This window comes from Rhinolophus hipposideros, assembly GCF_964194185.1.
Source record: "Rhinolophus hipposideros genome assembly, chromosome: 10".
NCBI classification, from domain to species: Eukaryota; Metazoa; Chordata; class Mammalia; order Chiroptera; family Rhinolophidae; genus Rhinolophus; species Rhinolophus hipposideros.
Window position 1 is genome coordinate 36,251,437 of NC_138056.1, and position 17,821 is coordinate 36,269,257.

A 17,821-nucleotide genomic window follows, 5' to 3' on the forward strand; every position below is an offset into this window, starting at 1 on the left:
TGCTCAAGTACCTCTTCTTGTTTTCCCTCAAGACTGTCCTCAACACTGACTTTTGTAGTGAAACAGCTTCAGTTGTATCTGAGGCTTCTTTTGTGGCTTCTCTGGTAAGAGCTGGGAGGTAGAAATGGGATCTCATACTTCTCTGGACCTTGAAATGAACAGGCAGTGACATTCTTATCTTATCTCACAATTGTCTGTGTAAGAATATAGTTAAGTGTTGATCATTTAGGCTAACCAGAAAGAGCTTGCTAGGGAAAGCATGGATAGTTAACAACCAACAAATATTTGTTATAGAATTTACTACATAAAAACTACAGTGAACCACTGGGGCCTGTCTGCCAATAGCTTTACTTCTGTAACCAATTTTGTTGTTACACTGTCAAATGAGTTGGTTTAAAGAATTACCTGCTCCTCTCTCTCTCTCTCTCTTTCTCTTTCTCTCTCTCTCTCTCTCTCTCTCTCTCTCTCTCTCCCCCTTCCCTCCCCCCTCCTATGTTTATAGTTGTTAACCAGTAATTAAATACCTCCAACCCAGAAAGTAGAAAGGAAGGAAAAAGTAAAGCTAGCAAATCTTTTGACTAGCTTGGAGTAAATGAGTATCTAGACTAACTGGAATATTAAAAATAAAATTATACAGGATGTGTATAAATTAGTAAAGTAAATTTCAGATGATAATTGAAAATAGTTAATAATCTGTTTAATTTAGACCTACTATCTGTTTCCATTAGTTCAAATAGCATCGTCCCTGGAGTTAGACCACCTGAGTTTAAATTCTGCCTTCTGTATTTACTAGATATGACCTTAGGCAAGTTTTAATTTTGTCTTTCAAATAATTATTTTCATGGTTTTCTTATCTTTAAAACTGGGCTAATGATACGTCTAACACCTAGAGTTGTTTTCGAACTAAATGAAATAACATATGCATCTGTGCTCAGCATAGGAACTGGTACTTTCTACTATTTATGTGTTTTTTTCAACCGTCTCTCCAACATTCATCCATCCATACATCCATCATATCCATCCATTCACCTGTCTGTTCATTCATCTATCCATCTTTTAAATGTTTATAACAATAAAGATTGATGATTTTTTTTTTTTTTGGCCGTAGAATATGTAGAACTTTTAAATTATGAAATGAATGTAATTGGCCAAGAGGTGGGAGAAGAGGAGATAGTCCGGGAAAACCATATGACGTGCAGATTTACTTTAAATCCTCTGGTTCAGTATAACACCCTACATTTATTTCTGCCTGTTCATGTAATACTGTTTAAGTAATTGGGCCAACATTTATTGTTTTCTTTGTGCAAAATATTGTTCTAGGTTCTGTGGGAACACAGCAAAGCCTAAGATTTTGTTCTTGTCCTTGAAAAATTTGTACTGTGGTTGGGATTACTTATAAAAATATAATGGTATCATACACTTAAAAAATAGGCATTAAGTGTTGAACGAGTAAGATAAAAAATAAATTTTCAGAGCACTTATTACAAGTGGTTAAAAGAGGCGTGGATCTTAGTTCTGGAATAGTCTTCATTGGTTTCTTAGTGATAAGAAAGCAATGTGAAGGGATCAGAGAGAGACAGACAGAGCAAAGGCTGGGAGGCAGCAATAAATGAGGTCTGAGTGTATCAGTCTAGTTAGAGTAGAAGGTTAAAGTGTAGACGACCAGAAGATAAGTTGAGAAAGATTGGTTAGATCTGGATGGAGGGTCTTGAATGCCAGAGCCAGGAGTTTGGACTTTTTCCACCATCAGAGGAGAGCCACTGATTTTTCTTGATCAAGAGAGTCCCGATAAAGGGAGTGGCAGTGAGATTGATTCGAGGGGACAGATACTGAAGTGAGGGAAACCAGTTTAGAGTCTGTTGCAAGGGTCTAGGTATGAAGCGTAATAAAGCCTTGTACGAGGGTGATTGTGAGTACGGTAAGAAGGTACAAGCTTGAGGAACATTATTAAGGAAGAGTTGATGGAGCTTAAAGACAGGCTGGCCATGAGAAGCAAGATTAAAAAGAGGAGATGGATACAAGGTTGATGTTTTACACTTTGGTGATTCTGAGGAGGGTGCTCTTCTGAGTGTGAATGAGGGAGGGTGCTGAGGAAAATAACGATGAATCTAATTTTAGCTTTGTTGAATATGACATAGTAGAGTACATTTTGGTATAAATATCTAGCAGTCATTTGAGGATTGTTGTATTTCAGGGAAATGAGAGAGAGCTCAGTGTTGGGGATATAGATGTAAAAATCATATGATTTAGATGTTAGGTAATGAGATGTTTGATAGAAAGAATAATATAGAAAGAATAATGTTTAGGTTGGTAGCATTACCATGTGAGTGGTATTTTCTGTGATTATCTATTCACCTTAACTTTAAAAAAAAAACTCAACTATTTGCTCATCTCTTCTCTCTGATTTCAATGTGTTGTGGCCTATACTGGGACTGGAGGATCCAGGAATGAACAAGACAGATATGATCCTTATCCTCATGGGATATATAGAATAAGCTTCTTTTTTATATGTAATACAAAACCTTTTAAAGTTTTATATTTTTCTTCCACTTACTATAAGCTTATGGTACTATATCCCTGGGTCTGGAAGACATTTTTTGACAACAGGTTTCCTTTTTCCCCCTCTTGCTGACACTTTTTATTATTAATATATTGTAAGGAACATTTTGTAGGGGCATAAATTTAGGAGTGTATTAAGTTACCCATCATCGAAGTTAAAAAACCACTGATCACATCCCCTTTACTGGGAGGTTTTTATTGTGTTAAGCTTATAAATAGGGTCTCTTGAAATAAAACTTTATTATGTTACTTGAAAGTTGTCAATACGAAGGAAAAAGATCTTTTTCTAAAACAGTTGTATTTCTCATATCCAGATTTCTCTTAATGATATGAAATTTATCCCAAATTACCACAAGGCTTCCAACTAGATTGGATTTTCCCTTCTTCCTGTTTCTCCCATCCTAATTCCGCTTCTGCTTTAACCACGAACTCAACCCCATGTCTTCATCTAAACTTGTCTTCAAAAAGATCACCTTTCCCTGGTAAAATGGAGGCATAGAACTGCAATGTAAGATTGATTGGCCGATTCAGATTTATAAAGGATTCTTAGGAATGATATATCCAATTGCAAATGTGTGAATTTATAGGCAAAGATTCAAGTTCGGGGAATCTGATGTTGCTGATGGTCCCTAATTTCTTCTACTTTCACTCTGTGCAGTTCTTCCCCCTCTCCCTTACCTGAGCCATTTTTTTATTGTTGTTAGAGGATGATAAATGATATTATTTAGAACAGAGATATCAGGTAAAAATGGAATATCAGGCATTAACTATAAGTATGATATACTTTTCTGGTAAAAAGATGTTATTAATGAAAGAAGAAAACCCTTATGTTACGAGTGTTTTGAGACTAGGAAAGATAGCTTTTGCTATATTAGAAGAAGTGATGTAAATCTGAATGCTTTAAATTTTGAGTTACATATAAAATCACTTTACTAAAAGCAGTTTGTTTGAAGCAACATCTATATTTATGTCTTCAGAATCTTCAGGGTGTTGGAGAACCATGTCAAATTTTCAGTGCTTTAATACTAACCCAGCTTTGGGTTACTGAAATCACTTTGATAGTGGGCCAATCTGGCCACCAAATTTGGACAAGAATTCCAGATGCTGAGTGTCTCAATACTTGTGGACATGTACCCTAGGCTTGGTTATTTTCCTGAACTTGGGTAGAGATACTAAATCAATTTTGTGAGGTGAATTTTCAACCTTGAAAATACAAGCTACTTTAGAAGACAAAAATAAAGAATAATGTTTTTCTTTTAAGGAAAAATTAAGACAAAAGCTTTTGAGGTGGAATCCTACCTGTATTTTCAACCTTCAGAAAGATTTCCAGTCTAGAAAGAAATCTCTGAAAGCGTGGTTTTTATAATGGATGTACTGCTGACATACACTTAACATTATCGGGCCAAATGGCAGTGATATAATTTGCAGGGCTTGTACCCTGTCTGGAAAGTTGTAGTGCTCTTATTGGTATTTGTATTCACTTTTTATGAATTGGTCTTTCTTGTTGTTTTTCATTTTAATTTAATGTATGACTAATAAATCTCACTGTTAAATAACATAAACATTGCATCATAGCATTCGGGATTAAAATGCACTCTTTTTTGGGGGAAGCCAGATAGATGTGTTTACTCTGTGGAGAGATTTAGATTTGATTTTTTGTTTTCTTCATGGTAATTATGTTTGCACTTTCCTGATCACTAGTTGTGCATTATTACAATGGAAGGTGACAATTTGATTGTCTTCAATTGGAGAAACAAGTAATTTTATATTCACTAAGCTGTCAGGTAACACTAACTCACAGTACTAAGAGCTCCTGGCAATGCGGCTTGGCACCTATATTTAACTGCTTTGATGCTTGTATAACCTCTGCTGAATCAGAAATACTTTGCCTGCTGGAAACGGTTTTCAAGCTTGTACAATGAGGTTTTCATTAAGTAGACAAACTGAAAATGAACTGCAAAGCCACAGTTGTTTCTCTCCTCCCTTTCCCTTCGGCCCCTCCCCCTCCTCTGGCCTCTCCCCCTTCTCTCCCTTCTTCCCCTTCCTCCTCCTGTTTGATAGTAACCTGAAATTTATACCCTATTTCATTACATGGAAGAGAGGGATTGTTGGATCGCTTTATTTAGCTAAAGGAGAACCTCAGATCTTAGCTTCTTTATATAATTTTGTTCACTGTCACCATATGTGAGCCTTTATTTTTTTGAAACAGTCTACATAGTATCAATTTTCTTTTTTTTTTTCTGGCAAAACTAAAAAGTGCAAAAAAGGTAGTAGTGGAAAAGTATGCAGTGACAACTTCCTACCTTTTCTCTCTGAGAAGCTATTGCTCTGGTTTATAATTTTTGTTAATAATTGGATAAGATATCCTATAATTGGGCTTCCACAGTAGTGGGTTGATTTCAAGCTGACAAAGACATGTTTGGTATTCACTTCAACAATTGTGGTTCTCATTCTATGTGAAGAGGAGACTCAAAGAGGAGACTCAAAGTGTGAAGAGGAGACTCAAAGTGTACATATTTAAATACATTCTCTTGTTTTAGACAGCTTTCTTTCACTCAAGCCACATTGAGTTCTTTCAGTTAAGCTATAGTCATTGTGCTTGATTAAAATCCTCTAAGTTAGTGTATATTTATAGTAGCTATTGTTTGGTGTTGCCCTTATTGTTAAGTGACTGGTTTTATTTATGTGTTTTGGACCTGGCTTTCCAAAGCAAAGATTCCCAACACGTTACTGGTAGATAATCTGTGAGAAAAATTCAATATTGTTTCTATGAGACCAAGCGTATAGGGAGAGGTTACATGAAGGCAAGTTGTTTTGATCCTGGGAAGAAACTGGATACTCAGGGACACATGTAATAATTATAGGTTTTCCATAGGCAGTCAGGCAGGCAGGCCCGTCGTTAGGCTCGTTGCCTGCCTCTTCCAGCAGATACTAACCAATTAGACAGAGGTGGTTACGTGATGTAACATTATCAGGAGAAACAATTCATGAGTCAAAGCATTCCAAGACATATGAGCTCTAGTCCAAAGAACAGTGTTAAGCTATATAAAGTGACAGCAATATTGTCAGCTAAATATAAACTGTAGAAACACAAACTTTGATGACTTGAGAAGAATCTGTTCCAGGTAGTCCCTGTTTTGTAAGAACCTCAGAAGGCCTTTGGAGACAATTTTGGTGCTTTGGTGTGAAAAAGTAGAAGCCTTAGATAAGTCAAAATTCATTAATTTAAGCCACTTCTTAGACATACTTCAAGGGCTTCCAGCATATTTCACTTGCCTCGTCTCTATTGATTTGACAGCTATCTCAGATCAGTGAGTTTTCTTCTAACAGACATTAGATCTGCATATATTACCATATATGTTCTGAAAGGGCCACTACATACAAACTTTAAAAGATATTGGTTTTTAACTCTCCAACGTCGCTCTGAAAACAGTTACCTTCTTTGTCACTAAATTTTGTCATTTGCTTATGAAACAGATGGGAGAGAGAGAAAAACCTGGCCGGAGCCTAGGGAACTTTGAGGGGGGAGAGGAGAGAGTGCTGGATAAAACAATACAAGGAATCAATAACAACCCACAGGCTTTATCCGAATGAAGCAGGAAACGTTTTAAAAGGGATGTCTTCATTTTAATGTCTGGAATCATGGTCCCTCCCCCCAGCTTACCCCCCATATCCTTAAACGTGGGAATTAGAGGTACAGGAAGGTTTTCAAATCATTCTTTGCCCTAGGCTGGGTGGACTGGTGTCCTTTGTAGGTAGGTGTTCCTGGGTATTGTGCATTTTGGCAGCTGAACATATCTGTTACTCATGCTCCTTAAAATGAGAGGCACTGTGTTATATTTTTGGAAAATTAGTTGTTTATTTCTCAGTATCAGATCAATTGCAGCATTAAATTAACAGTGAATTATCTGACTGCAATAAGTCTACCTTGGTAGCCTGGGGCTCAGTTGCAAAAATAAATTGAACGTTGGCCTGAATTTTTAATTTTTTCTTTAAGTAAACCAACTATTAAAATGTCGCTTTATGTTCAAAACAGGGCTCCTTTTGAATAAATGTAACACACCCAAAAAGTGAATGCCATTTGATAATAATCTTAGAAGTAATGAAAACATTTTAAAAAAATCAGATTAAAAATATTGTTCTAATAAATTCAGTGGCTCCTTTGGATCGTTACGGAAGTCCCAAACGATAGTTGAGAGATGGATTCTTTCCAACAATAGTAAAGAAAAAAAAAAGTAATTTTTGAGTGGTTATGCCTTGTGAGAACCTTGTTTTAAAATAATCCTAACTTTTAAACATATGTAAATACCCGTTCTTAATAAAAAAACATCAAATAAGAAAGGTTTAAAGTTTTAGAAACTATATTTTCTGAGGTGTAGAGGACTTAATGTGTAGATATCCATTCCTCACCTTTTTATAAAGTCTTGGACCAGCTAATTTTTATTTCTTCTTAAAGGACATAAAGTAAATTTACTGCCTGAGTAGGTTTGTAATGGCCTAAACATTCAGATTTTATACTAGGTTTTTGGAGTAAAATAATTATCCTCTTTCTAGAGGCAGAGGCACTCTTACTGACTTCCTAGAAAACATTGTCAATTACAGGAGACTTTATCTCTGACAATCTCATTCCCCCAACTCCTAAGCCCTCAAGTTCTTTCCAATGGCCTGGCATGCTGGGAATTCACTTGATCTGCTGGGCAGAGACATTTCAAACTCAGGGAACACATGATGGGAATTTAGTTTTATGTGTCCCAAAGATATGTAATTCTCTTCAGAGGTTTTACTTGATAATAGCTATGCCCCAGAAAACCATCTTGTTTAACCAATGTGATAAGTTGACAATGTAGTTTTTCTCTCTGATTATAATGTACTCTGTGTAGTCAATACACTGGTACCATGTGAGTGTAATTTCCTCTTTTATTTTATCTCCAATGCACTGTATTATAAATAAACAGTTAAAAAAAAAACACCAAACAAATCTGTTGCATCTCCTTTTAAGATTGTACCACTGTAGACACTTGTTCTAGTAAAGTAGAATTGGGCGCATTTGATTGCATTTAAATTTTTCCTGCTTCAGCAGTTTGGCTGGGAGCACAGTAAAGAAAAATCCCATGAGCGAGGATAGTTTAGAATAATAGAACTTGATTTTGTGTATTATAGCGGCAACATTTGCGCTGCTTTCGTTAGGGTTGTGTCAGCACTTCCATTATAAGCTCCTGTTTTCAGGGGGTATAACTAGGGAGATTTTTTTAAAAAATACAAATTAAAAAAACAATTCATTGGAATGATTTTTAAGTTATAATAGTGCAAAAATAAAACAAAGTCAAGTCACATAGAAATTGACCATTTTCACAAGGATTTTGATTCTTTTGCTTCTTTAGTTATATATGGCAGCAGCTAAAGTAAGATACTGTCCTAATACACGGGGGGTGAAAGTTTTTGTAATGGAAAATGACTGATATGAACATTAAAATAAAAGTAAGCATTCCATGGGCCATTATAAAACATTAAAACCAGTGTATATTTGATTTGAGTTTCTAAAATCGGGTAGCCATGGTGTAATGGTTATAATAACGGCATTACCAAAGTCAAGTATCTTTGCAGCTTCTAGAATACTGTTTAGTTGGTCTAGTAAAATGTTTTAGAAGGGAAAGCTAAAAATAAAGAAATGAAATGAATGAGGATGTAATCAGTAAATTGGAGGATTCTTTAATGAAGTAATTGTGCAAAAAATTATCAGTAAATCGAATCTAATACAAAGTAAATCTAAGACTTATTTAATAAACTGTGCATTAAAAAGAAATTGTGTACACTTTCCTTTAAAAAATACAACAAAACCATCACCCCAAATAAAAACAACAACAAACCAACAATGAAAAACCAACCTGAAACAATCCCAGCAATTTTATCTGAAGAAAATGCCCAGAATGGATCCATATTTAGCTGAAAGAACAAAATCACTTTCATCTCTGCTAACAACATATTTGAGAACTATAGTAAACACAAAAAAACTTAAGTAAAATGTAATATACAAAACTATTTTTGGAACAAAAAGGTATTAATTCTTTTGCTAAAGCCAGGGATTTTCAACTTTGAGTATGACGTTTACGGTTCTTAACTATTATTGTCCTACTACCCCCCTCTCCTTTTCCCTAATGATGGTGTGAACTGAGGATGAACAGTCAGATTTAATCTTGCTTTTCTTTTTTTGGCAGCCTATCTTCTATTTGCAACCTTGATTTTTGTAGGTGCAAAATAAAAGACAAATTGTGTGATGTTATAAATATGTAGCTTTCCTGAATGGTCACTGGAGGAATCACCAGAAGACTGTTGATGAAGTAGAGGTGAAGCCTTTCCTCACTAATTGTATTCAGCGTGTAATTTCTAAACTTCCCCCTGAATTTTGATTTTCAATTAACACTCCCCATTTGAAGATAATTTTCTATTTAATGTAATTGCAGGAAATAATTTATTGGCTGATTAAGACTGAGGGCCCAGCCTTCCTTAAGAAAACACTCTAACAAACCAGCCTTTAAACTCAACTCATAGCTTTGGACAGATTTAGTCTATTTTTACAGCTGCATGGTTGTGTTTAATTAGGATTGTGCACTATTGTTCATTGATGCAGTTTATAGTTGAAATTATTCTTAAGAGACTTTTGCGTTTTGTGTCATGATTAATTTATACTAAAGCAACAATCACAGATATTGCTATTAGAAGGAGCCAAGTCACTTTATAATAAGAGGATGTTTGTTGGGGAGCTAAAGGCTCTCTGAGTTTTGGATTACGACTTCCAATTGTATTTAGCTGTTTTAAAAAGCAGCAGTAAATTCACTCTTTTGTGTTTAATGTGAATGATTACATTATTGGTACTGTCATTATCTGAACTATGAAAACATTCTTGCTGTTTATGGCAAGCTCTTGATAAACTTGCAGAACAGTTATAATTTGCTTGGTTTTACCATAGTATTTATGAGGCCAGTGAAGTAAGCTCTAGAGTGATTCCTGTAGACAAAGAAACATCCTTTGGTATCGTTTTCCCTAGGTGTGTATACCTTTGTCCATTTGTTAGTACTGATACAAATTGGTCAAGAATATACTTTTCTGCTTCTTTGATATAGTGCTCTTTAGAACATGTTATCTCTTTCTTCTTAAAGGAAATATAGACATTCTTCTGTACTTCCTTCCCCCATTTTATTTTCTAGTATCAAGCCTAATAGATGAATTTTTTCTTATTTGTAGAATGATTGTTATAAGTAGGTATCAGCATTTTAATATGTTTCAGAGCACTTCAAAAGCCTGTAATACTTTTATTTAGAATTGTGCATAATTAGATTAGCTGATCTTATATTAATTTTTTTCACTCTAGGATACTAAATCTGAGCCCCCTCATTAATTGTGAGAAATTTAGCATTAGCTGTTAAATCCTATGTGAAACATGGGCTGCTACATAAAAACTACTGTTTAAATTGGAATTAACTTAATTATTTTTCTTTGCACTTGATATTTCCTTCACTGCAATATTCATGAAAGCATGTGACAGATTTGTAAATTTAACTGTTAATCTCAGATTTCTAGACCCTTTAATCAGTATTTATTTGTCTGTAGAAACAGTACTAGCAAGTTAATGATTTGCTAATTTGAAAAATGCTCATGTGGTTTCCTATGTTAACTGATTTGTGCATTTTTTTAAAAATGGTATGAAATCAATTAATGTTAAAGAGCAATTAAGGTGGAGATTTTATTCCTTTCGTTACACAGCAGTTTTAGAGCTAAAGATGCTATAAACCAAAAATGACATAAAGTTTTAGAAAAAATATTCAATTGCCTCTTCTTTTAAGTTGAAACGTTTGGTGGTTTTATTTCTAAATATTTTACTGGAATGTTTTCTTTATTGAGAAAATCATCTTGATAAAGTGATATTATATGAGTTTTGAAATTCTGCTTAATAATCCCGATTTTCTGATTGCATATGAAAGCACAGAATGGAGATCTTGTGCTGAATGTAGTTGATGTTTGCTTGTGGAAACAGATGAATGTTCAATAATTGTTTTAAGAGTTTTAAAACTATTATGTAGTGTAGGAATTGTACTATTTTCATAGTAAATGCTTTGAATCATAGTAAATGCTTTGAAAAGTGTACTTCCTAATATGAAGTAGAGGCATAGTTATTTCATATACTCCTTCAAATGTTATAAAAGTGCCTTCAGACTAATCTAACATCATCGGCCACTCAATCAATATGTCACTTAAAAGTTAAATTACAGCAGTGACACAGCTTGAAGGTCTTTAGAAAAGGATCACATTGACACTAAACTGTTAGGCCTAGCACTCATAAATAATACAAGGAGTAAACTAAGAAGTCAGGACCAAATTTGGTTAGGACTTCCATCCTAGATTACTTACTCTTCTGATTATATTTTCTTAGATAGACTTCTTTTGTTCCTACATAAGCATAAGCAAAATTTGGATGTTTGTACTTACAAATCATCCTCCAAACTGGCTCATCTGCCAGTTCATTCACTCAATTTTTTTTTTTTTTCATTGCTAGACACCAACCAAATTACTCTCAAGAAGCTTATAATCTAGTTGGGAGAAGTGGGAAGAAAAACACACAGACAGATACTCTACGTCACGAAAACTTATTCCATAGAAACTTCATGTGTGGATTGGGAAGAGGGAAAGTAGGCAGCCATTACTGGGAAGAGCTTTGCTGAGTTAAAAGCAAAGGGGAAATAAGAGTCCTTTTTCAGTGGTTTAGATCATAAACATCTCTGAAGTTAGAGAGTTTACCTTTTTCCCAGATTAGTCAAATGTAAGGGATGGTTTATTTTATTTTATGTTTTTGGGTCGTTGTCAGCCCTTTTTAATCCCTGCTGTTTCCTTCTTCTGCAGAAGAATGTCTTCCAAGCAAGCCACCTCTCCATTTGCCTGTGCAGCTGATGGAGAGGAAGCGATGACCCAAGATTTGACCTCAAGGGAAAAGGAAGAGTGCAGTGATCAACATGTGGCCTCCCATTTGCCTCTGCACCCCATAATGCACAACAAACCTCATTCTGAGGAGCTACCCACACTTGTCAATACCATTCAACAAGATGCCGACTGGGACAGCGTTCTGTCGTCTCAGCAAAGAATGGTGAGCTTTTACAGTCTGGCCGGTGTCACTGAGTGTGTCCGTTAGTATGGCCTCATCACAAAGAGGGGTTTTAAAAAAAACTCAAAAGGCCTAGCATTAGAGTTATTTGTGTTCAGGTCATGAAACAGCCACCATATATGTATTATTAATATACTAGTCACTTAGAAAAACTGGAAAATGGTTTGTGATTTTGGTTTTGCCCATGATTAGGTCACCTTGCCAGAAGATATTTAATTTAATTTTGGAGGGGATTTCGTTATCTTATTCTTGCAGTCTCTGAATTTAAGGTGGTGAACATGATAATAGCACAGAATAGGTATGATCAAATAAAGTGTGACTGTGTATTAATATTGAAAAATTATATTGAGCAAACATGTCTGTGTGAATGAGGTCATATAGTGAATACATCTTCAGTGAGGGAAGGTGGGTATTTATCATTTTTAATGGTTATTCTTGATTTATAATAATGTTTTTCTCACTTATGTGACCATATATTAATTTCAAAAGGACATGCAAAGCTCTCAAGTATCATTTAATCAGACTGCAGGCGTTTCGCCTAAAGGTAGAAACAACAACATCAAACACATGCAGTGTATTAGCCAGCTTTCCCATGTTAAATTCCACCTTTAATCATCAAAACAGAAACCATTGCAAGTGACTGTGTCTAGTTTAAGCCAAAATATTCAATTTTTTACTGTCTATAAGTGACCAAAAAACCCAAGCATATTTTATTTGCTTAGGAATTTTAAACTGTGTTTTATATTTAGTATTAACTTTTGGTTAATGAAAAATATTTTAAGTGGGTAATTAGGCAAAGTTTTATTTTGTAATAAATAAAGTAATATTTTAAAATGTCTTCACTACTAATAACATATTTAAATTCCTGCTCTATGCTTAATGTTTCAAAGCCAAATCAAAGACTTGATTTCATAATTGATGGATACATACACTTTTCTTTTTCAGATGATTTTGCAGACATAACTAGTGCTCTGGAGCGTAGGTGAGATGTAGGGGATTGGAAGAAAAATAAGACTTTTCTAGACTAATTTTAGATTCAAAGGGTATCATCATTATAAAATTAAATCCACTGAAAGATTTATTTTCCTTGAATAGAGGGAAGAGAGATGTTATAAAAAAGCAAGACTAGAAGTTTGTTTTTCTTTTTTCTTTTTTTTTAAATTAAAGTTTATTGCGTTGACAATTGTTAGTAAAGTTACATAGGTTTCAGGTGTACAATTCTGTATTACATCATCTATAGATCACATTGTGTGTTTACCACCCAGAGTCAGTTCTTTCATCACCATATATTTGATCCCTTTACCCTCATCTACAACCCCCACTCCACTCTTACCCTCTGATAACCACTAAACTGTTGTCTGTGTCTATGAGTTTTTGTTTCTTCATTTGTTTGTCTTGTTCCTTTGTTGTTTTCAGTGTTATATACCACATATCAGTGAAATCATGTTTCTCAACTCTTTCTGTCTGACTTATTTAGCTTAGCCTTATAATTTCATGATCCATCCATGTTGTCACAAATGGCACTATTTTCTTTTCTTATCACAGAGTAGTATTCTATTGTATATATATACCACAACTTCTTTATCCAATCATCTATCAAAGGACACTGGTTACTTCTGTCTTGGCCACCATAAATAAAGCTGCAATGAACATTGGAACACATATATCTTTATGGATAAATGTTTTCAGATTTTTTTGGTAGATACCCAAGAGAGGGTCATATGGTAATTCTATTCTTAATTTTTTGAGGAATCTCCACATTGCCGTCCATAATGGCTACACCAATCTGCATTCCCACCAACAGTGTATCAGCAACAATAATCAAAAGAGTATGGTATTGGCAGAAAAATAGACACACAGAGCAATGGAAAAGTTTGTTTTTCTGACTGAACTTCAGTGGTTCATTTTATGCTCATACCTCCAAGATACCATGGATGCAATAGATATCCAGTCATTGTGACTGGCTTTTTGGCAAGATATTAAGGCTATGTTTTATTTTTATTTCAACAAATATTAATGTAGTACCTTCTCTGGGTGCAGCATTCTACTAGTGCTGGCTGTAGAGTGGTGAAAAAACATGCATGATGATGCCTTCATGGAGTTTATATCTAGGAGAGGAAATAGAAATTAAATAAAAATACATACATAAATACATAATTGTAATGTGTGTTAAAATTGTGATATGTGTTAGGAAGAAAAAGAACAGAATGCTATGTGAAAACATAATGGGATAAGCCTAATTTAGAATGGATAAATAGGAATGCTCCCTCTGACCTAAGGATGATAGGAACTAGCCAGGCAAAGAATAGAGGAAAGAGTAAAAATAGCAGAGGGAATGACATATTTAAGGTTAGAAAAATATAGCTGAGTTTCAGGGACTTCAAGATAGTCTTTGTGGCTGGAGTGTAATGAGTGAGGATGCAATGTAGCATCAGATATGATTGGAAAAATTGGTAGAGGCTATATCCAACCAGACCATGTAGATAACATTATGGAAGTGAGATTTGATTCTAAGTGCAAAGGAAAAGCATTGAAGGGTTTAAGATTATTTCAAACAGGTAATTCTCGCTATAACATGCGTGGATGGAAGGGAAAGAGTGAAGGAGGAAGACCTGGTGGGAGGCTATTTCAGAAGTTCAGCTAAGAGATGATAGTGGCTGTATGATAGTGGCTGGATAGTGGTTGGATAGTGTGTAATCCAACAGGAGAGAAGGGATGGGTTCAAGATACATTTTTGCTTTTATGCCAAATACAGTCATGGACAGATAAAAATAACTAAACTGGAAAATAAAGATCGAGGGAGAATAATACAGTTCAAATTTTACTTCTTTAGAGAACACTTTGCTTATTTTTATTAGTAAAATTTTGTGTGTATCTTGGCAAGTGCTAAATTGCTTTGGTGAGTTATTCTTAAAGTTATATGATCTAAAATTTTGTCAAAAAATAGATATTAATAATTTGCTTACCAAATTTATATTAAATGAGATTTATGGTAGTATAAAATAGTTTACGTTTACAAATATGTGATTTATTAATCTAAAACAAATCATTCCTTCTGAAAATGTTTTCAAACTTTCACTCTCTTTTGATATCAAACATTGCTTTCCACTGGACCTTTTGTATATTCTGAATGTCTGGAAGACAAAATATTTTGTTTTAACTCCCACTCTATAGTATTTCCCAGCTGTGTACTTATATGGTATAATAAAAGGATTTAACAAATGGGAAGTAGCAGCTGCATTTGGAAATTCCCTGTGTGCTCCCTTTTCATTGGATAGATTCATTACTGTATAACAACTGTAACAATCAGACCTGTAATGACTTATATTGCAAGTATCATATCACCAAATAATTTTTCTTTACAGGAAAGAAAACCAATAGAAGGATTTTAGGTTTCTGGGCCATCCTGCATACCTACATTGTGTGTGTGTGTGTGTGTGTGTGTGTGTGTGTGTGTGTGTGTGTGTGTGTTGAGGTGGAGGACTGTGACTAAAGTAAATTTAATAACTATTTTACCTCATTCTACTTTCAAATAAATTTGAAGTCCAAAAGGTTTCGTATGAAGTTAAGTGAAACTTGGGAGTTCTCCTCAATGGATCATATCCATTACTTACTGTAATTGAACTCCATAAAATAGTTGTGGAGAAATAAATTTAAGAAAGTCTAAAAAAAAACAACAAAAATTCTGTCAGCACTTATTCAGTTTCCATTGTTATTTATTTTCTGTGATGGCCTTCACTCACAAACAGTTAGAAACAGGCACTAAAAGTTTCTTATCTACTGGGTTCAGGAAGGGTTTTACTTTGAACTATCAAGACCACAGAGGAGTTTTTCTATAAGAGAGGGCAAAGACAAAGTTGAGAAGTTCTGCTAATCCCCACTTCCTGATTAGGAAAAAAAACAAAAAAACTTTAAATGTGAAAATTCTGATTAATTATTTTGAGGTGGTACTTCAACCAAATATGAGACCACACAGTTTCAAACAAGGAAAATAATTCATTATGGCATAAACAAAGTAGGAGAATCGAAATTTTAGAGATTGGCATTCAAAGGCCAATTTGAGATAGCCAAGTTTTTGACTCTGATTTTAATTATAATTACTTGTATTATGGACACCGAAATGTTCACTTTTAAATTTAGTATGCTGTGTTAATTGGCAAGGTCCATTTAAAGGCTGAAAAGTTAGTGTAAATAAGAATTCACTGTCCTTGTTCACTATGTACAATCACTACTATTTTCATTATGATGCCATAATGAAACCTTTTTAGCAAAGGAATATTGCCACTGTCCCCTGCAATATGTTTTTGTTCCCATTAGAATTGATGCGTTAGGCAGGAATAAATTCACATCATTTTTCATGGAAAAAATGTATAGTGTATTATTCTTTATAGTGTTAACAAACATGGAGGAACATTTTGTGGTATTGGTTAGTGACCAGCATGTGGTATTGTGTTGTAATTACCTGATAAAGGTTACTTGAGTATATAGTGTCGACTAAGTTCCAGGAACAGAGACTTTCTTGTGAATAAGATAGATAAGATTTTTGCTATCATGGAACTTAAATTCTAGTATTGTGACAGACAATAAAGATATTTCACAGAGTGAGAATTTCAGACAATAATAAATGCAGTGAAGAAAATCAAATAAGGAAATGTGATAGAAATGATGTCTACTTTAAACAGTCCAGGGAAGGTCTTTTTGAAGAGGTGACACTTGAGTTGAGATGAGAATAACGGGAAGGAGCCAAACATGCAAAAACTGGGGGAAAGACACCCAGCTAGCAGAGTCTATGGTAAGTGCAAACGCCTTTTGGTTGGTATGTTTGAGCAATAGAGTCGCTTGAGTGGAATGGGTGAGGGAGAGAATGGTATGAGATAAAATCAAGGAGGCAGGAAGATGACAAATACTAGGGTGCATCACAAGCTACAGTGAGATATTTGGACTTGACTTCAAGTGCAAGAGGAAGCCACTGGAAGATTTACAGCAAGAGACTAACATGATTTGATTTATGTTTTTAAAAGATCACATTGGCTTCCATGTAGAGAATGGATTGTGGGAGGTAACACCAGGGACACCTGTTAGGAAAAGTTGCAGTAGTGCAGGTGCGAGTTGGATGGTAAGTGGAAGAGTGAACAGTTAGGGAGGTTATCCTTGGAAGAGTTCCCATAGATTCTGAAGAAGACAGAATTCATACAAAGGGTGAAGCGTATATTTTAAGTAATGTACATGTGGGCAGGAATTTAGTCAAGAATAAAGTTGCTGAGACCAGGGAAAGGATAGGAAGTAGTCTTGCTCCTGGACAGAGAATGGTCCCATGCGAGAATAGAAGCTTTTTACCTAAGAGGGAGATACCGGCCGGGGGTGCCAGAAAAATGGATACACATGGCTTGTATTCATCTTTTGTTATCGGTATATATTGAGTATCACAATTTTAATACAGTTGTTTCCTTTCTTAAAACATGTATACATTTTTGGGCACTCTATACTTCTGTGGTAGGTCTTGGGGATTTGGGCAAGGCATCAACAATATCTCTTACAAGATCCAAAAAATGGCAACAGATCGTAGGTGGGACGTTCTGCACGTGTGTGCTCTCACATGCATGCTTATACGGTTGGATGGATGTTTGAAGCCATAATGGGATTCTATGCATCTGGCTTTTACCTACTAGTCCACTTAAGTGGAAATAACCTTGCTGGACTTTGAGCCCCAGAATATCAGAACTCCTTATTTTGGAGATCTAGTTAAATTCTCCGGAGTGAGTTTTATCTTTTAGAAAAGTTTGAAAAATACATTTTCTGCTATAAATAAAAGGTGCCAATAATGTCCTTTGTTGTAATTGAAAGAAAATAATAATCGGCATGTTGAGATATTTAATAAATAACTGTCGGGAACAATACTTTCTTGCTTGCAAAGAATTTCTCCTTTCTGCCTTTCTGGCTTTCAGTCCAATGAAGTTGCTAATCAACTCTGGAGCGTTTTATGTAGCTCACTTGGAGTCATAAAAATTCTGGTGTGGACTTTGTACCATTTCAGGGACTGGAACTGTTTTCATTACATGATAACATAGTCCAGGAATTTTAGGTGAGGATTTAATCCTTCTCAGCCAT

The 17,821-nt window shown here is 34.9% G+C and overlaps 1 protein-coding gene across 3 annotated transcripts in view; it reads left to right on the forward strand.

Annotated features, from left to right (window-relative positions):
* Positions 1-17,821, forward strand: part of SOX6 (SRY-box transcription factor 6) — a 588,685-nt gene that overhangs the window by 222,240 nt on the left and 348,624 nt on the right. For all 3 annotated transcript variants that reach the window (XM_081063954.1, XM_081063955.1, XM_081063956.1), the window contains one exon: positions 11,455-11,695. In XM_081063954.1, coding sequence (XP_080920080.1) covers positions 11,459-11,695 — 237 coding nt within the window. In that variant the 5' untranslated portion in view covers positions 11,455-11,458. The remainder of the gene's footprint in view (positions 1-11,454; positions 11,696-17,821) is intronic.